The following is a 21,659-nucleotide window of genomic DNA, read 5'->3' on the forward strand; positions in this document are numbered from 1 at the left end:
ACATAAGGGGTTCATCATATATCGTGAATAAGAATGTTTTTTTGTCTGTGTGTGTGTGTGTGTGTGTGTGCGGCAATAGGTGTGTTTGGCATATTTGGCGAAGTTGTGATTCGTTCATCGAGAAACGCCTAAACACCTAATAACCTAATAGTTGCAGAAACGGGAATTCACCGTGCGCACGCGCGATTCTGCCTCGATTCAAGTTCATGTAGGTGCTTTGTCTCTGCATTCACGTGCAAATGAAAAGAGCAAGAAATGATTTCCCTGAGAAAGAAATGAGTAAAAAAAAGTTTATTGCGGGTAATTGTATAATTGCCTCACTAATTGTTGTTAACAAGTCGCAGAAAGCGTGAAATGAGTGCAGGATGCCCCTGCTGAGCTCAGCTAAAAAAGCCACTGAGGGTTAATGAGTTACAGAGAATGAAAAGTGAATGCGACCCCAGAGCCGAGAAACCTTTTCATAAACATACACTCAACTTGTTTCAACGCAACTTATTCTCATGCACGAGTATGGGTACAAGTCGTTTCTGCTTCATTGTTATTGACGAGGCACATTTAAACGAGTTAAAGAGGGGGATCTTTGATCTGGCACAACATTTGGGGTCTTGATTTTTCAACATACGTCTATTGTGTATGTGTTTTTTTAATACACCTTGCATCTTTTAAACTTGAAGATTTCAGTTGTTTGATTTTCTATTGTATAAAAAAAATATTGTCCTTCCACAATATGTGCCATTTTCTGCATAATTTTTAATACATATTTTTAGCAGTGATTTTATATAAATATTAAAAACAAATCAACATGTAAATAAACAATAACCGACAATTCATTTAGGATAAAAACAAAAGTCGGGTGGGGGGGTGTAAACTTTTCCTCTCGGAAAACTGAACTAATATGGTGTAACGCTGGAGCGTGAAAACGGCGTGAAACCGCAGCGTCCAAGCAGCACAATGGAGCTGGACAAGTCTTTATGCGCCGGGGTGCTTTTGCTCCAATTTCATACTGATTTAGCGCCGCTTTTATGCACGCTGTCGCGATTTGCACCAATTTTGCGGTGCATTACATGCAAGTTTATTGTGGATGCATCCAGAAAAGTCCTTCCTGTGTGCCTAAACAAGCGTTGGATGTTAACAAATCTACAGGGGTTATGCTACCTGTCAACAGACAACGCTTTGCCCATCAAAAAAAGCCTAAATAGTGAGACAATGCTGGCTTGAGAAACATCTGATTTTTGGCTGTGTGGAGAAGCGCGAGCTAATTAGACTACAAATTGCCCCAATTAAGTACGACTGGAAAGTGGTGTAACCCTGCAACTTTCAGAGCAATAGAAGAGCTTTCATAGACAATATGCTAATTTGGGCTTCACATCAGATATACTATACACGATCCTATAGATTCATTTCACAAATAAAACAATATTTAAATTTACCAATAATTTCCCATAAGTAGTAATAGTGATATAGAGCATGTTTTCTTTATTTGTTTCTTGCCTTAATAATGTGCCTTTTGTTTGTTTGTTGGTGCAAATCTCAGGGTTTAAATCTACACTATAGAAATGCGTCGAAGCCAAAGCATCTGATTCATTTAAATCAGTACACAACATTGTGCTTGAAAGTAAAGGATTTCTTTCAATCATCTCATATGGAGAGTTTTAGAAAAAAAAGGCAGACAAAAGGCTGAAGTAAAGATCAGTGGGCTTTGTGGAAAGGGTGGGAGTGCGTTTCTCACCCAGCTCTCGAGCGCTCAGCTTTCTCAATGCAGCGCCTTTTCATTGTGTCGCGTGGCGCGCGCTTGAAGAGGACATCAAATGCGAAGCTCCCTTTTTCTCTTTTTTCTTTCACGCTGTTAGAGCAGTAAGTCGTGAGAGAACCTTCTCAGCCAACATGCAGGGTCCTCCTCGTGTTATTTCAGTGCTATCTATCTATCTATCTATCTATCTATCTATCTATCTATCTATCTATCTATCTATCTATCTATCTATCTATCTATAATTTTTTTTAACACAGCCCAAACACATTCACGTTTGCATCGATATCTTTATATCTGTCAAAGTTATGCATTAATTCAATTACTGGATTGTATTTGTTTTTGAATAAGAAAATAAATGAATAAGACATATATTATTTGTTTTTGCTTGCTTGCATTCAGCATGATGACCCAATTCACCCCAACATTATAAAAAGCCCATTGTTTTTATAACTACGGGCAAAACTAGTTTTGAAGCAAAACTATAGGAAAAAACGAGATTGATATGAAAAAATATATATAAAATAAATACTGAGATTGATTGACAAGGCGAAAATAAAAGTTATGAGACTGTGAGACTTGTAAAGAACAAACATGGCAAACTGATAAGCAAAAATGGGCTTTTGTGATTCCCCAACTGATTTAGACTCGACGCATGCGCATTTGCTTCTCAGACATCAGACGAATTAAAGCTAAAGCCGAGCGATTTATTGCATCGTAATGAAATAAGCCTAGTTATCACCCTGCAGGTAAAGGAAATGGAAAATAAAAAAATCCTGCAATGGATTGGTTTTTGTTAGCGTTAACATTTGGCTGAATGAGATGCTGACTCTTGGTAAAGAAACCATTTGGACTACAATGTGTGTGCCATGTCCAAGATTTTCCCAAGACCTGCGCTCTATTGAGGAGGCAGTGTGGAAAATTAGGCGCTTAGGGCCCCTGGACAGGAGGCGTTCCCCTGATTCTCCTCGCTCTGCGCCATCAAGGCCACATCTGTTCCATTTCTATCACTGTTTGGGCTTGAAAATATTTACGGATATATTTAGTCGATTCAAAGTCTTACAAAGAACGTGCGCGTTTTTTTTTGTTTTGTTTTTTTTGCCACATTTGCAAAACTACAGATTTTTATTGTGGCGTGTGTGAAGAAAAACACTCTGTATGGTCCCTGTATGAAGATGTGGACATGAATTGCACGGTTCTGCCCGCAACGCCACGCCGTGAAACCCACACAGAAAAGGCTGAATGGACAGAACTGGTACAAGTGCCCCCAACAGAGCGACTCAGAATTCGTAACATTCCTATTTTATGGTGATTCTGTACGCCTATCAAGAGAACCTCACCCCACACGATGGTCTCTTGGTTCACATTGTATTACCAAGTCTGCACATGGTATGCACTCTTTTTTTACTTACTTTTAGTTACAAGTCAAGTCAAGTCAAATTTATTTCTATAGCGCTTTTCACAACAGACATTGTCTCTAAGCAGCTTTACAGAAATAAACAGTGAAGGTGAATGGTGTGTATTTATACCTGATGAGCAGCCATGACAACTGTGGCAAGGAAAAACTCCCTTAGATGTTATGAGAAAGAAACATTGAGAGGAACCAGACTCAAAAGGGGAACCCATCCTCATTTGGGTGACATCTAGAGTGTGATTATATTATTTAAACAATACAGAACACTGGAGAGTGAGAACTAACATGAGCACTGGAATGTAAGATTATAAGTAATGTTCTTTCTAAAGTCTTATACAGTCATTGTGGTTATAAAACTAGGAGCTACTGAGCAACTCATATAATAGCTCAACATTTGCGATCATTACAGATCCAACACCAGCTCCAACTACTGTATATTAATGGATTATTTGGTAAACTGGGCTCTCTAACACGTAGGCCAATTATGTAAAATAACATGAAAGCCAATCTGACAAATAGCCCCATTCTCAGTTACACATTCTGTTCATGAAAAACTCTGCATAGGCTAAGTATATTTTTTCAAGATAGAGTTAAAGTTAGAGTTCCTAATAGTTTTCCCCCTTATATCTAGAATAAAACTCAGAAATAGCCAAAGTCAACCATGTTTATATTGCCATTGCTCTCATCACAGACAAGTGTAATGTTAAAATAATTAGGCCTATTGTTCCCTTTGGATCCTGCTGCAACATACCACTATATATTATTACAGCACAAACAAACATTAAATGCATTCTTTATTAATAAATATGTAAATAAAAAATAAACACAGACCATAAAATATATGCATTGCACATCATTCTTGATAAAAATCTGACCACAAGTGCCAAAAAATTCAGTCCAACTGATAAACCAGGTTATAAGTCATGGAGGTTTGACCGGATTTATTCATAAAAGAAACTATAAACCCTACACAGCAAACTGAGTATTTTTTTATTATTATTAAAAATCTGTACACTTTATTTAATGATGGTTATAAAAGTTTTATGTAAACCTCATCTGGGTGACATCAAATGCACATTCATTGCAGTTTTATATTGTAGAGGTGTTCTGTTTAGTGAAATGTCCTTAAATGCAGAAGTGTTTATGCAAACTTTAGTCCTAAGTCCTGAGTTAATAATAATTACAGTCCAAATCCATGCCCACAGTTCTTTGCTCAGCACCTTGTTGAATCTTTAGGCTGTTCATGTGGAACCAGTCTCAGATGCACAGTGTGGTTTCCAAATGGTTTCAAATTAAAGGGATCTCCATCCAGAGTCAGGGCTTTTATTTATGTAGATATCTTTTGTTTCGTTAAGGCCTTGAGATTTTGAGTGTAAAAATATAATAGGCAATATACAATATAAATAAATAATAATATTTTGAAGCAACAACACTAACAAATTTAAAGCTCTTCAATCCTGGGGCGAAACTGTCACTGGTTACTGCAGAGCAAGATATTCATTGGCTGTCTCACGTCAAGCGGAAGTCCTAAAGGGCGCACGCCCTATTGAGATGTTAACCAGGCGTCTTGGTATAAAAAGGCCGTGCGCATGTGCGCTGGAGTTACTCGGGCACTGCAACGATGGTTTCGGCTTCAGAGAACGTGATAAAGACAAAGGTTTCAGGCGGTAAAAAGGTGAGAGGAGTTTTGGATGAACTCGTTTTGAGATTTTTTTCCACCCTAATGTGCAAAAACTTATAAAATCTGATGTGTTTCTTCCAGATTTCCAAACCGCTGATGGAGAAAAAGAGAAGAGCGCGCATTAATACCTGCTTGGATCAGCTAAAATCCTTACTGGAAGGTTTCTATTCTAACAATGTAGGTGTTTACATATTTGACTTAATATGCTTTTATTTTTTTTAAATGTATTGTCATTACAATATGAAATCATTTGGATAAGTTCGTTTCGGTTATTCTAGTTTCAACTTTTGTTTCAACTTTTAATGGTATCGTTTTTAATCATTTTTTAGATCCGGAAACGGAAATTTGAAAAAGCAGATATTTTGGAACTGACAGTAATACACTTGAAACATCTTCAGAACACTGAAAAAGGTTCGTTTTTTTAATCAAATAAACACATTTATTTGATGAATTAAACATTTGCATATGTGAATTCGTGAACTGGTATAATAATCACAACTAATAAAATGTTTATATCTTTTTCCTCCCACAGTATTTGCTGTTAACACTGCTTTAACAGAGTATCAGGCTGGGTTCAAGACGTGCATGGCCGGTGTGCATCAGTATCTCCTCACGAGCAACGCGAACCCTGCCATCAGCTCGAACGCGCTCGCGCACCTGTCCAACGCGCTCCTCTGCCTCGGTGCGCGACTTCCGGATTCCAGCACCGCGGACAGCGACGCACTGAAGCCCCCCGCGCCCACTCCGCCTCGCGCGGGCCTGCCGCGCTTCTCCCAAAGAGTGACTGAACGGACTGAAATCTACAACAAACACAAAACATCACACAAGCACGCCGGTGCTCCTAAAAACATACAACACAATTACTGGCGGCCTTGGTAACACCTTATAGACCTTGTAGATGTGTATAGATATTTTAAACAAATTGTGTTTATGATAGAGATTATAGATTTTTTACTCTATGTTGAACTAGATCATATATTTAGATAAAGCATGTGTAAATGTATATTTTTATAATAAAACTGAATTTTTTGAATTACGTCATCTCTTTGTATCAATTTGAATGTCTAGAAAAATATAGCAGGGCAGAGGTTATTCTTTAGCAAGTTCTGCCTTTTGAACGAATTTAGTTTATGGACAACAGTATGGACACATTTTGCTTTCAAATAGTTCCTCAAAAAGATTTTCTAACCTGCAAATCGATATAATAAGTAAACAAAAGGAAAAAAAAAAAAAGTAAGTAAGCATTTTGAGGTCCATAGACTAACTTCCAAGTCATTATCAGTTGCCTTTTGCAACACGCACCCTTCCCAGGCATGGGAGTGGATTATACCCACTGGGACACATGAATATACTGTATCTTAAAATGTTTTTAACATATTCATGGTATAGTTTATGTTTTTTTGGGTAACATTTGAAGTAAAAATTCCAGTGACATTGAAAGGTACAGTTTAGTACTCTAGTGTGTAAAATAAGAACTCGGAAGTCCCTTGAACAAGTAACAAGCACATATCTACAATTCCAGCTGGTGACTGGTGATAAAAAAGTATCTAAGTTTTGCAGTATTGCAGTTTAAAAAAGCAACAGAATCAGCAAAATGCATGCAATGGCTGTTTTTCCATTTTACAGAAAGCATAATATTTGCATAATATTGGATACCAAAACTCGCTCCATATACGACATGATTAAGAATTTCCAATTAGAGAAATGTGATGTAAACATTCTGCTCATTGGCTCACGTCAGACACAGCAGAGCAGAATAAAGCTGAAGAGGACGGCACCATGCGGTGAGGAGAATCGCAGGCACGCCTCTGCCGCTTTTTACCAGCCTATTGACAAGCAGCTGTCTGCTAAGGACAGTTCAACGGGGTGACTATGCAAGACAAAGAGAAAGGTACTGTAATATCATACATGGTATATAAGCTGCAGGATACTGGACAGATGGCTTCTAGGGATCTAACCTGCTAGGGATCTAACCACAGTAGTTTTGAGATTTGACCACATGACCATCAGATCTGCACCATCTGAGCCACAGAGTATATGTAACATCATTATTTACAATTGCAAGGTTTCAACAAAGTTTCTAACCCAACTGCACAGCAAAATCCATACAAAAAACCTACAAGATTTTTTAACATATACAATCAATTACATACATCACACATATTTCTGAACAATGTACATAATGCACTCCACATTTACACTTGGAGTACTCTTTCCTGATCTTTTATAATAGAAATGCACACATTGTCTGTACTTACACTTTGTATTTTTGTAGAAATGCATTATATTAATTAATATAAGAATATATTCAAATTGCTGGTCACTTAAAGAATTGCTTGTTAGTATTTTAACCAAATTCTTATTACAACCGCAATTCCAAAAAAGTTAGGACACTGCAAATACAACCAAACGCAATGATTTGCAGATCTCATAAACAAATACTGTATTTACAAATAAAAATTGTAAACATATTCAATGTTTAAACTGAGAAAATGAACCATTTTAAGGAATTAATAAGGTCATTTTGAATTTGATGGTTGCAACAATTAAAGTTGGAGAAAATATTGCATTTGGATAATTGACAGTAGTTCAGTAAGATGATTGCATATAAATAGTGTATCTTAGAGAGGCAGTGGATCTCAAAAGTAAGATTAGGTAGAGCTTTGCCAGTCTGTGTAAGCCTCTGCCTACAAATTGTGTGATTTTAGAAAAATGTTCCTCAACACAAAATTGCAAAACAGTTGAATATCTTATCATTTACAGTACATAATATTATCAAAAGTTTAAAAGAATCTGGAGAAATCTCTGTCAATAAGGGACAAGGGCAAAAATCAATATTGGATGCCCATGATTGTTGGACCCTCAGACAGCACTGCATTTGAGACAGTCATGATTCTGTAATGGAAATCACTGCATAGGCTCATTAACACCTGCTGAAATCATTGTCTGTGAGCATGCCCCGTCATCCACAATTGCAGGTACAATCTCTATCATGCACAAAAAAAAAGGCATGCATCAACATGATCCAGAAATGCTAAAAAAAGCTTATTTCAAATGTACTTAGCCAAAGAGGGAAAACAGTTCTGTGGTCAGATAAATCAAAATTTTTATTTCTTTAAGGAAACCATGAACACCACATACTCCAGACTAAAGAGGTGACGAATCATCTGGCTTGTTATAAGTGCTCAGTTAAAAAAACACACCTCTGATGGTATGGTAGTGCATTAGTGCCTATGGAATGGGCAGCTTACACATTTGGAAAGGCGTCATCAATGCTGAACGATATATACAGATCCAAAAAACATGCTTTCCTGGGAAGGCCTTGCATACAGTAATTGAGCAAGACAATGCTAACTGCATACTGCGGATACTGAACCGGCCTGCCTGCAGTCTAGACCTTTCACCATTTGAAAACATTTGGGTGCATCATGAAACAAAAAATACAACAAAGGACACCCAGGACTGTTGAGCAGCCAGAATCCTGTATCAGACAAATATGGGACGTCATTCTTCTCCAAAAAACTTAACTGGTCTCTTCAGTTCCCAGATATATACAGACAGACAATGTGATGCTACACATTGGTAAACATGGCCCTGTTCCAACTTTTTTAAACCCTGTTGCAGCCATCAAATTCGAAATGACATTATTTTTTCCTTAAAATGCTATATATTCCTAAACATTTGATATGATTTTTTTTGTTGGTTTCATTTTATTAGAATGTATTTATGAGATTGGCACATCATTGCATTCTGTTTTTATTAGCATTTTGCACATTTTCCCATTTGTTTTGCAATTGGGTTTGTAGAGTTGTGTTATGAGGATTCAGTATTTTGTTTCCATTTATTATCTTCTTTTATCAGGTGCAGGTTCAAATTACTTCAATTACTGGTTACCAATTTTGTTATTTAAACACATTGTGACCCATACATTTAGATTATATAATAATAAAATTATGTGACCTTTATATTCACCTATGGAGGAGATGGTATAGTGGCTAAATCAGGGTTGCCAGATTGAACTGTTTCTAATCCAGTCATAAGATGAAACTTCAGAAACTACAAATCATGCAGCTGAAAATACTTTCTATACAGGGTTAGTATACTATTAACCCAAGGGTATCCCTGTCCAGGCAGAAAAAACAATGTAGCTGCAGAAAATACAGTATATTGTGTATGGAGAAATAGAAGTAATTGTATTTAGTTATTTATTTTTTTCTAATCAAATAGAAATATGCATTACATTAGAAGTTCATACAGATTTTATAATAGGCAAATTTGCTGTTATTTTGATCATTCCAAATAATGATAGGCTTGTATTTAATAAATAAATGTTTCACAATAAATTTCCAGCTCATAAATTTACATTCCTACACATAAATTATTCATAAAAAATGTTATTTGCAAACTATACTTTGTGGTTTAGAGTTTTCAAAGACGTACGAATGTTTAAGGCTGTTGTTCTAATTAGTTGACTCTATGGAAAAGCAGCAGACCCGGAGACTGGTGGACAGAATATAAAACCATTGATTAGCATTATAGTGTGTTCAGTCATGCACTCTAAAAAGCAGACTATTATTTAGGAATCCCAGGATCTCCTTAGGGATAATAACAACACACGCTTAAAATAACAACTCAGAAGTGCTTAAATAGAATCTGTTGGGTTTTAATGATACTCAATGATTTCTTATGTGTATTAAAAATGAGTATTGCTGCCTGGTGGAATTAAAATAAAAACCCTCTTTAATTACAATCCCTGTTTAATTTCTTTTATTAAAAGAACACTCAAGGTACCAGAGTGCACTCGTGCTTCCAACTCATTTTTGTCACCGAACACAACGAACATTTCTGTAAGTTTTTTTTATACACTGTAGAAGAGTTTCCAAACGGATCGATACGGAAGTGATAATTTTTTTTTATCTGACAACCACAACAATTAATTAAATCCCTCCTGCAAACATTTAACTCAATGTGCAGAAGGAGCTCATGAATCCAATTCCTGTCAAGTTTCCATGTTTGTATCATATAAAAAGTTTGCATTGGAGGAAAATTATAATACAGTGGGAGAAAAGAGGGACAGGTTGCTAAGGCACCTTTAGAGGAAAAAAAGCACAAAAAAGAGGATTGAAATGGTACTATCAGTGGTAAAGAGTAATGCAGAACTGAGACATCAAAGTTGATTTGAAATAGAATTGTGTTATTTTAATGGAGAAATAACCATGTGTGGTATTTACTGTACAAAGGCAAACACATTTTTAATTCTCAAAAAATTGTAAAAATGAATTCCTGGGGTTTAGAACTAAATTGAGATCATTGTAGAAATTTGATCGCAAAACAACATCCCACTCAGACAAAAAAAATATTTTACTCCACCATTCAAATGTTCTTCTGAATATTGCGAAGAACATACATTACTTGGAAACTGCAATTCATTACAGATAAAACCTAAACTTTGGTTTGGTTGACATCCACACACGAATTCAATCTGGAGATTTAACTTTATTTAATCCTTCGAAAACTTTTGTGCATGAAATAAAAAATAAAAAGACAGCCTCATTTTTTTTGGGTGCAAATCAGATCATCTACTGTACATTTATAGAATCATTTTATAAAAGAATAACATAATAACACCACACAACCATAACCAACAGAAATAGTGAAAAGAGTGGAAAAGGAATCCAGTAAAAATTTTCAATGGCTCGTTGTGGCTATTGTAAACACCAGTTGAAAAAAGGCCCTTTTCTACTCTCAAAATTCTCTTTAAATTGAAATATCAATTCCAAAAATTGCAATACAAGATTATCATGTTTCGTATATTTGTAACATTTAAAAATAGCTATAAAAGAACGTACGTATCTCTGCCTTAGACCACTTCTCAAGACTCGATCACGAAGCGCCCAAATTACAAAAACATTCCACTTGAATATGTATAACAAGAATACTCATATTTATATTAAGAGATGTGTGTGTGACAAATAATAAAAGATCTTAGGTCGTCGATCCGATAGAACCGGAGTGATATGCTTTATATCTCGACGATGGCGATTGCAAGTTTCTAAAGCTGTTCATGCTCCCTTGGATTTCGCTCTTAGTCACATACGCTTCACCTTGTCCTGATTTCCCCCTGAGTGACGAGTGCACTGCTGTCCACATGCCCTGGCCTGTTAAAATCAGTTCGGACGGACGCTTTCCATCTCGCCGTTGCTCATGACAACCTTTACCGGATCCGTATTCGCTCAAACCCACTTCCTCTGCTCTCCCCCTGCTGTTACTGTCCTTTCTAGGTGATCCCTGATGCAGTTCAGCGCGCGATCCCTTGTGTTCAGAGCCACGCCGCAGGGCCTGAGGCTCCCGCTCGAAATGTGTAAGCGGGAAATGTGGTAAAAGAATAATCTGGCGCTCTTGAGCACTGGCCACTAAAGAGAGCGCAGATGCCCGTCTGGGGCTCCTGATCGGGCTGGCCAGAGGTGTCTCATCAATAAAGTTGATCACTTCGTCACGGCTGAAGCACCCCAGCTCATCCTCGGAGCGCTGGGATCGTGGGAGAGAGCGAGTCCCGTCAGAGCTCCTACGTGCGCGTTGATGGCGGCTGCTCTCCTCGTGACACGAGGCTAGACTGCTGCGGCGTCTCTCGTGGCGGTTCGAGGTGTAACGCGGCACACCCATCATGTCCTCGGTAGATCCCCAGCGGTGCAGGTAGGAAGGAATCGCCCCTGTGGTCCACATGTCGGTTTCGTCGTGGGAGTATCTTCTTGTAGGGGGCACCTGATGTAGAGACAGAAACGGGACATGCCTTAACATTGTATTATTCTGCAGTGCATTATCAGGCTACAAATGACTAAGGCATGCTCTCATATCCATTATTCATTATGTGACCTACTTCATTAAAAAACGTCTGGCAATATAAATGAACAAGGCAAGGTAGCTATAGGAGTTACACTCAGTGGCCACTTTACTACGCTACAGTCATTCGCATTTGATCAGGCACTCCCAATATAAGGGTTTAGTTTACTGACTGTTTTCCATCTTTTGCTATGCACTATATGTAAGCCCAGTTAATAAGACATTGTGATAGAACAAGTGTATCAGGTCGAGCAGTTTGGGGATTTTTAAACAGCAAAAACATAATTTGTGGCTCAGTGGATAAAGCTGCTGATGAGGATGTTTTACGTTAAAAAGCACTAGGGTCATGGACATGTAGTAGACAGGTGAAGCGAGAACCCAGCAACCAAAATGATCTATAGTGAGCCTTTAAAAAAAAAAACCTGATCACGAGGAAAATCAGTTATTAATCTGTAAATCCACAAGATGGAATAAAAAAATAATTGTGTGTTAACATGAGCATACACAGTTCAAAAATCCCAGCAAAGGTGCTTACATGTGATGCACTTATAACACAATGTCCAGCAGCAGAAGGCTTGTGCAATATTGATTTGTCCCTGCTCACAAGTTACCTAAAAATCGTGACAAATGATTTAATCACCCAAAATCTCTTCAGGCAGAGAGAGTAATCCAATCGAAAGCAAAGATATTACCACCTGTGTAGTCGGGAACTGCTTGTTGGCAGTGTCTCAGCTGGAAGGGGTTTTATGGCTGCCATTTGCACTGATAATTGTGCGATTTTGGATAGGTGTCTAATCAGTACCATTTATTTGCATAGTGTAAAATCTTAATACTTATTCAGGTGCCATGGCATTAAGCAAGGGTGATGAGAGTCCACTTGGGAGTTTGTATAATAGAGGAAGGAGGTAAGGCTTCAACATATTGCCAGAGTTCGAAAAACAAACAATGTGCAAGTTATTTCAGAGTTATGTGCTGTTTGCTTCTGTATTTAATAGCACAAGAAATGCACTGCTTTGAGTCGAGCATACTCTAATGTAGAGGTTGGCAGGTTCAATTGAATCTAATAAAACAATCAGGCGCATAAATGATTAAATTGCACAAAACTAAGAGTCCTTTGTTGGACCCTTTCCAGTGATGGCTTGGGTGATGGAGGGCAGACAAGTTACATAGCAACAAACACCTTACAGACAGTAATTATATATTTGCATGTGTATGCATGCCTTAGTTTAATAAATGAATACAAGCTGCATGCACAATGTAAACTGACCACTGAGTGTATATAAAGCTTACTACTTTATATAAAGAAACCCTCTCAAGGGTTCAAATCAGATTACAGAGTGTTATCAGAGTACAGTACTGTAATCACTGGTTCTATAGAATCAATACTCACATTCCACATTGTTCTGAGAACTACACAAGAAAAATATAATTGATTAAAGATTTTATTTATTTTTATTAATATGTGTACATACATAAAAGAATGAGATAGCAGCTTGGTCACTTTGGCTGTTGTACAGAGGAGCACATTATTTTGAGGGTGACGAGCTGAAAGCAGGGGGGTATGTGAGAGAACTTTGGCCAGCAGAGGGAAGCAAAGCATTTTTATATGAGCAATGAAGTACGAATGCACTGCTTGGTTATGGCACGAATAAGATGAAAGGACTAAGTGCTGAGCAGGACGGTCCATCGAGCCAGTAAAATAATATGCTAGAAATTATTGTGATGAAATTAATATTATGCTACTTTATTTCAGTAAAGCAGCTCAAGCTTTGGTTCAGCTTTTAATTTTTTACGCTTACAGCATTTGTCACACACCCCTTATCCAGTGTGCTGAGTTTTATTTACCAATAAATTACAATTAAATTAATTATTAACACAGATTTCAATTTAGACATTCTAATGAGGTTAGCGTCTCCACATATCCACACTGGAAGCAAAAGATCATGATCATGCCTTAAGTATATCCCAGGTATATGGAAAAATTCCATGTCCATATATATACCTTGAATATGATTTTAATCCACTTCCAATATGTAAATATGCAATTGAACCATACAGCTGTTATGTTCATCCCTTTGGGTTTGTCTGAACAGCAATCATTTAAATATTTTCTCAAAACAAGGAGAAAATCCAAATGAAGAATGCTTATAAGTAAGTGAGTAAAAACACATCTAATCAATGAAAATGTATATTATTATTTTGCTGGCTCATTGCCACGTCAAAGCAATATGAGTTTAGAATTATGCAAAGCGCATCATCAGCATTTTATTGTAAAATGTCACTGCCGTGACTACCGAGGGGGAATGCTCTTTTATTGATTTTAGACTAAAACATAAGTGTCAGTGGTGAAGCTTTAGGAGAAACTGGAGACGAAATGCTTGCCAGCTTCAGGCCTGACATAACACCTGAAACCTCCACCAAGACATTATCCATGTGTCAGGTTACTATCTTGAAGATATTGGTTAACTGTCAGAATAAAAAAAACTTATCTGAAACAGGAAGCGATCAGTCATGTGGATTGAGAAAGTCAGAATTGTTAAGCGTGTCTACAAGATAAAGAAGCGCAGCTAACTACATCAGAAATATTTCAGACAGGCGCAGTTCTCGACACAGCAAGGCTTTCTTGCCGAAATATCGAGCAGTTAATTATGTTAGTACTTGAGGTTTTTTAATTCTTGCTTGGATTTGAGGAACACCTGAAGAGAATAAGTACACTTTTAAATTTGAGTCATGTCAATTCTAAGCAATTACACTACAGTGCTGCTGAATGCCAGGTTCTGATTCATCAAAATGTGCTAATGAACCTTTTTCTTAGTTCCAGCTGTGAGGTTGATATCTACTTTGTAAAGAGTCTCCAGCATCAGCACTTTGTAGAAAATTGCCTGTCAAGAGTTTGGTAAAAAAAAATTGTTTTTGAGAGTTACAACAATGTTCCATTTGTTTATTTGCCACAATCTAGGTACAATTTATCAGTTTAAAGATTTTCTTCTACTGACCAAACAAATACATAAATCTGCAGATGTTAAATGTTACTTTCTCAGAAAAATCTTTCAGCATAAATAACAGTTACAAGCTCTTGGCATCCAGACTGTTAGTTTTTTTTTAGCTGAAATACTTTGCCATTCTTCACTATCTAGTTCATCCCAGAGCAGTTCAATAGGATTTAGGTCTAATGACTGGGCAGTCCATTCCATGATAGTTGATGTTCCAGATGACCGTTTTCTTTCTATATAATGCTTAAAGAGCTTTAATGTATGGTTCGGGTCATTGCCTTGTTGTATGGTGAAGTTGCTTCTGATTAGCTTCAGTCGTAGCTTCAGATTTATATGGTGCTGAAGTATGGAATGGTAGCTGTGTTGGTTCAGTATTCCTCCTCAGAATTCCTCAGAATAAGTCTCCAACATTCCTTGTTTCAAAACAATGCCAAACCATTAACATTTCACTTCCATGTTTGACTGTGGGGGTGAAGCAGTCTGATAACATCTTCTCCCCTGTACTTCTTATTATATAAGTTTTTCTGTTAGTTCCAAACCTTTCTTTCAGTCATTCACTGTCAAATGTATGTGTTTTTGCCTTTTACCTAGCTTGTTGCATATAAACAAAAGGAACCTGCCTGTGTCTCAAAGCACTCAGGGGCTGTATCTAATAATTTAAAACAAATGTACTTTTACTGTTATTTTAAAAAGAAAATCACTAAAAAAAATCTATCAAAAATGTCTAAATATCGCAGACAGTTGGACTGTGACAATGCTATCAATGTTATGTCACATTTCATCACACCATCCAATTGGTCTTGGCCCATAACAGTATGCCCTGAAGTGTTTTACTCCTTATCTCATTAGGGCTGACATTTTATGTGGCAGCAGTTATAATTTAGAAAGTGAGCCGAGAATCCATAAAGAATCTCTGCAATACTAAACGATTTACAGATCATTCCGACAATAGGCACAAACTATTCATGTGTACTTCCTGTGTAACTGCCCTAATATTGTGTCAGGATTCTAATTTGTCTGTCTTTAAAAAAAAAAAAGCTTTGTATTTTCAATGTAAGCTGACAGGCAGTCAACGTGTATAGCATGAAAAAAAAAAAAAAAACATTTTCCAAACAGCTGAGCACATGATATTTGCTGAATACCAAGTAGGATTATATTAAATTGATCAAATAACACACACAAAAAAAAGCAAAATGATTCCAGTGGAGGTTATGACAGCAATAGATTATCAGAAGTATTTCTGGCCATTGCCGCATGCACAATTTCAGCTATAATTGTTAAATTTGCAAAATAAAAGATCATTTCATGGGGAATTATTCAAATAAAAAAAAAATAATTAATGGAAATATACCTGCAAATAGTGCATTTTATCTTCCTGAGGCTCCCTCAATCGATAACACTGGGGGACCCCCCTTTCTAAGGTTGAGAATTCGTACTTGGCAATACGGTCTACCGTCAAGATATCAGCAGCGGAGCTATAGTCATAAGGTCTGTCATATATTAAGTCCGGATGAATGCCTCCATCCTGGCTGTTTTCTGCAAATGCAGAAAGCATATATCAGGATTAAAAAAAAAAAGACGTGCTCAGATACATAGACAGACAGACATACAGACGATTATGAAGAAAGAGAAAGAAAGAGGGAGACACTTCACTGTTCTGGGGTTTTTAAAAATTTTAAGTTTATTATAGGGGTAATGGAGCAAATCCAATTATAGACTTTTGACTAGTAATATTCTGACTGGTCTGCTCTATTGTCTAATTCAATTTGGGTAATCGTTTTACATATTTCAAGAGTAATTTTATGTCAGTAAAAAAATGCAACAAGAAGCAAGACTGATTCTTAGCGGGGAAAACGAGGAGGGCTAGGGCAGTGTAAAATGCTGATCTTAAGCAAATATGGCATTGGATGCAGCATGAAGAATGGTGTTAGCTTATTAGCACAGGCAGTTTAGCATGCAGATCGTTGCAGGTAAGAAAAAGAAACGACCCTTATACATACACCCGAGCTGCGTTATACAGGGCAAGCCCTCTGAAAAGAAGCAGAAGCACTGGTAACATTAAGTTTACAAAAACAAAACAAAACAAAAAAAAAACACCTATCGCACATTTGATTTTGGATTAGTAATCATGCATTGTAACAAGGAAATGATGCACCGTTTCTATGTTGCTAATTAGCCTAGTAATAACACCGTACCAATAAAAAAATTGAGTGGCAGCCGGGGAAAACATGATCAATTTTGGATTTTTTTTGTTGCTACCTATGGTTATTCCTTTGTTGATCAGCATTATTTATATTGGCCTCTCTGAGGTAAAACTACAGGTAAATATAATTAAATGCACAAGAAATAGACAATATTTTCACTTAAGTAATCTCTGTTTATTCGAACCAGAACAGTTTTACAGAATTAAATACATCAAGATTTTCATGCTAACATCAGTAAGGAAACATCTGTTTATCATATGTTCTGTTCTTTTTTTCAATTTTGTTTAGTTATAACATTTGGATGCTGTCATCAGTGCAGAAGGTTGAGCGCTCTTCTCCATTATCATGATGACATGATGGTTCAGGAGGGTCACAGCGTTTGGCAGCTGATACCTACCACACGAATTCAAATTACGTGGAAATTACGTCCTTCTCACCGTAGCTCTCTGACAGCTCGCTTAGAGCATGACATGCATTGTGTGAGAAATCACACTTCGCTAGTAAGATCCTGAACAGACCAGCTGGCTTGCGTTTGAATTACTCGCTGCATACCTTACCGTAACTCGATATTTGCAGAGAGGCATGGTTAAATATTAATCTAAATATAATGTTACATGTTGTTTTGGTAAACTATATTTCTGTATTAGAAGGTAGAGATGCTTAGCCCTAACAGCATCCAGCATGTATTTCACAGACCACCACACAATTATCCAGATAGTGTCATAATACTCTATATTACGAATAACCTGTGATCTTGTTTCCATGTTAGCAAGCAAAAGGAAGACCATTTAAAAATTATTTCGAATGCACTTACTGTACCATATTAGGTTGAAATAAAATAGATGTCTATTTCAGTTACAGCAGTGGCTCATGACCATAGATTGGGTTGGGGCAGGGCATTAATAACAACTTGAGGTCAACTCTGTTTACCTCAGAACTACTTGTGAAAAAAACCCACAATCCTGGCAAGCCTAGCATTACCTCTCCAGTCCAATGCTTAGGGCAACAATCCCAATGGGGCTCTATTAGTGCTCAATGCAGTTCACATATTATAACCACAAAGTTAAGAACTTTACGGAACCTAAATTAGGGCACTTTTCCATAATTGCGCAAAACAAAGACTTTTGTTGAACAGGTGATCTACCTGGTGGGGCTCTGCCCAACCTGCCTCTATGGACGAGCCACCACTGGTCAGACAGATGTAGCCCTTCGGATAAGTATAAGCACCCTGGCAAGATTCTACACGATAAAGAAGCCATTCCTTCATTTTGCATCAATGAAATCCCACAAAAAGGACATCATGTTTCAAACAATCCACTAATTCTGATGTCTAGTATCATTATAATTTTTTTATCATGGATTATAACATTGCATCAACATTTTCTCATTAAATAATTTTTCACATATAAAATAGATAATGGTTCTACTGAGAATAATCACTGGCTGTCCTAAATCGCTCAACTCACTTTTTCAATACACAAACACAAAAGAAATCTCCTTTTCCAGTTTCCTCTCTCTCCTATCACCATGCAGACGTTCTCCCTGTACCGCTTACCTTCGTCTACTTCATCGTTGGACATAATGGCTACGCATTTCTCCCAGACCACCTTGACATCAGCACGGTATCGGTCGCAGGCCCACAGGAACATTGGGAGGAGAATGGATTGTGCTATGGAGCACCACAGCACACACAGTACCATCCAGCTGTAGGAGCGGTCATACTTCAGACTGGCAAAGCTCACTACCTGTAACAAAGATAAACTGAATTTGTTGTTATGTACTATGGGATGTAGTACACTCTTTTACAGGAATTATTCATATTAACATGCCATAATTCACCTAAATGTTTCATAGTTCCCTATAAAAGTGGAATTATCCTCAAGCTTAACAAATATTTCACATTCCATTTCCATTCCCTTCATTGGACTGTTTTTTCTTGCGTGCAAATTTTTATTTGCATTGGTCTGACTGCTTTAGATGAGAAAACTGAAAAGGCAGAGCTTTCGTGTATCTTCATTATACTTCACTGTAGCTAGACGTTAGCCCTTCTGCTACATTATTAAAATACTAATACTAAAATATTATTGTTTTCCTCTATCTACAATTCCAAATTAAATTTTACAATTTAGCATTTGGTATTTCATATTGTTAATGCCATTTTTTTAATAATTGTAAAATAAACTATGGGATGGGCTCCGGACTACCCTAAAAAGGATAAAGCTCTTTTTTGAAAGACTGAAGAATGAATGAATGAAAGCAAGAAATAAATAAATGTACTATTTTTTAAGTCATAAGCCATTTAAAAACTTGACTTCTCTCACTTGCCACTCCTCATGTCACATGTCTTTGTCATTCATGCTCTAAACTGTAAAGCTAATATCATGTAAGTTTGCAAAATTATGACCTATATTTACACTGAGATATTCCGTTTCCTAGCAGGTTTTCTATACCATTAATCTCCAGCTTCCTCTGGCATTTGCTAATGATGCAATTTGAATGAGAATAAAAAGGTGTTTCCTCACAAATATTTTGCCCCAGAGCATGGGGAACACATTACTATGATTCCTCATCAAAAAGGTGGAAAAACGTTACTTTAAGCATCCGTAATACTGGCAGAAATACTTGGGTCAACGTGGGTGGCCTGGCCTGGGCTTCCTCTCCGTGTCAGTGATTAATCCCCCAGATTCAACATTAGGCTAATATTAACACTGAACTCCACACAAGGGTTATATCCAGTCGGTTACACAAAAGTGCATTCCAGAAATCCGCCTCATCCCATTAGTTATCCCGATACTTGGTAGTATATTCAAAAGCGTGTGTAGTATGTCGGGCACTTGGGCGAGCTTGTCAGCGCAAACCAGCCATAAAAAAACGCACAGTCATTGAAGTGTGCGTGTGATATAGCCGTTAATGCATTTAAATAGCTCATTATCCCAGTGAGGTAGAAAGAAACATGCCTCAGTTTATAAGCTGGGGTGAATATACTGTACGTAGGAGTAATGTAAAAGAGAAATGATGACTTGAATGAAACAGATGCACAATAAACAGGTGAAGTTTCTACATGAAGCATGATGAGGAAAAGCACAGGTATAAAAAGTAGGGTTGATTGATAGATGTCCATAGATGTGCAGAATGTTTTGCTGATCTATCACAAGTTCCTTTTCTGCTGACACCTCACTAGTAAACCTATATACTATGATAAAAAGTCTATTCATATTCTGTCACTCGGATTATTTCTGTACTGTTTGGATAAATACATCACTTATTAGTTTGATATTGTAGTAATCTTTGTTTGATCCAAAACCAGATTTCAAACCAAAGAAAACTGAGTTTAAGGCAATATTCAAGACACTATCTAAAAAAAACGTTCTTTCGGCTTCTCCCATTAGGGGTTGCCAGAGCGGACCATCCGCATGTTTGATTTGGCACATGTTTTTACGCTGAATGCCCTTTCTAACGCAACCCTCCCCATCTATCTGGGCTTGGGACCGGCATCAAGGCTTGTGCAACCCTAATCGCTGGGGTCGGTTCCCTGACCGGGGATCGAACCCGGGCCGCAACACTAATAAAACATTGAAATAATTTGGTAGATATAAAGGCACTTCCAAAATTTCATTCATCTGTCCATCCAAGCCAAATCTGGCAACCCAGACTCCTGAATCATATTTTTTGTTGACCACAAAAAAACGAAAATTCCTATGCAATATATTCTTTCGGAATATACCAGTCACCTTAAAACCTGAAAAGCAAACATGACTTCAATCATAGTACATATTGTGCAATAATACATTAAATTTTACACTTCTTTTTAAAAATATTTTGGCATTTGCAGCACAGTCACAAGTGTTAAAACTAATGTATGCTCATTATGCGTTATGAGGGTAGACAGGGTCCTTTAGGTACTGAGAGGTGACACATTCTTCCCACCACTCAAAATAAATGCCTTTTAAATGAAATATTGTAATAATAATGTAATATTAATATAAGTACTTTTTCTCTTTCCACTTTTTTTACTAAAACATTTGTTTTACTGTTGCTACAATTTGAAAATCAAGCACCATCCGGCTATTAAAACCATCCGTGTGGAAACAGAGCAAAAGGTCCATTTGGTGTGCTGATGATTCATGTAATTTAAAACACCATCATTACTTTAAAGGATTTACAAGAATATTTGGTCTTCATGTTCTATGTTGAGTTTGGTTTCACTAATAAAAAACATACATTTGCATAAAGAATCCATTTTTGTCCATGCCCATGTTGATTAGAGTATGACAACTTTCAAGTAATCCATTCTCTTTCACTGTCCCACTCCATGTATCTTTCTCATAGCATGACCCACTTAGGGCACTAGCTGGGGTTAAATCTAAAACTTTGTTTTATAATACTAAAAAATATCTCCATAAGCATCTCTTTTATCCCCTGGGAGTATTGCTTAACTAATTAAAAGCGAACCCGGCAAGGCTCATTGCTTCTGTGATGACAATTTTTAACTCTCTGTTGAATGCTTTTTATCAAGCCTCCAGAGATTAATAATCCTGTGGTGTTCAATCTGTTTCTATTCACCACAGACCTACATCTCTCTCTCTCTCCCTCTCTCTCTCTCTTTATCTTTCTCTTTCTCTTGGGGACTACTGCCTCTGCAAAGAAAAAACAAACAAAAATAAAGCTTATCATTGATGTGAGAAGAACTCCTATATTGCTGACAAGCGTGTAACTGGAATTGGTCATTAAAGTTTAAGCGTGGAGCTCTTAAGCCCAATGCTGTGGTTGAAAGCTTTCA

The 21,659-nt window shown here is 37.1% G+C and overlaps 2 protein-coding genes across 5 annotated transcripts in view; one reads left to right on the top strand and one right to left on the bottom strand.

The window, feature by feature from the left end:
* The first annotated feature begins 4,698 nt into the window (after window positions 1–4,698).
* On the top strand, window positions 4,699–5,826 carry her3 (hairy-related 3). Its single transcript, XM_046872032.1, has 4 exons — window positions 4,699–4,836; window positions 4,924–5,019; window positions 5,172–5,253; window positions 5,375–5,826. The coding sequence occupies exons 1-4, from the start codon at window positions 4,783–4,785 to the stop codon at window positions 5,719–5,721; spliced, it is 579 nt and encodes a 192-aa protein (XP_046727988.1). The 5' UTR covers window positions 4,699–4,782; the 3' UTR covers window positions 5,722–5,826.
* Window positions 5,827–10,015: 4,189 nt separating this feature from the next.
* The window catches only part of LOC124399780 (probable G-protein coupled receptor 153), a 33,696-nt gene continuing 22,052 nt past the window's right edge, over window positions 10,016–21,659 (bottom strand). For 3 of the 4 annotated variants that reach the window (XM_046870949.1, XM_046870952.1, XM_046870951.1), the window contains exons 4-6: window positions 18,435–18,624; window positions 16,027–16,211; window positions 10,016–11,604 (exon numbers count right to left, since the gene is read on the bottom strand). In XM_046870949.1, coding sequence (XP_046726905.1) covers window positions 10,828–11,604; window positions 16,027–16,211; window positions 18,435–18,624 — 1,152 coding nt within the window. In that variant the 3' untranslated portion in view covers window positions 10,016–10,827. Of the gene's footprint in view, window positions 11,605–13,072; window positions 13,093–16,026; window positions 16,212–16,675; window positions 16,706–18,434; window positions 18,625–21,659 lie in introns of all 4 variants that reach the window. The other variant, XM_046870950.1, reaches the window with a different exon arrangement.

The sequence above is a fragment of the Silurus meridionalis genome, chromosome 17, assembly GCF_014805685.1.
Source record: "Silurus meridionalis isolate SWU-2019-XX chromosome 17, ASM1480568v1, whole genome shotgun sequence".
In the NCBI taxonomy this organism is placed as follows: Eukaryota; Metazoa; Chordata; class Actinopteri; order Siluriformes; family Siluridae; genus Silurus; species Silurus meridionalis.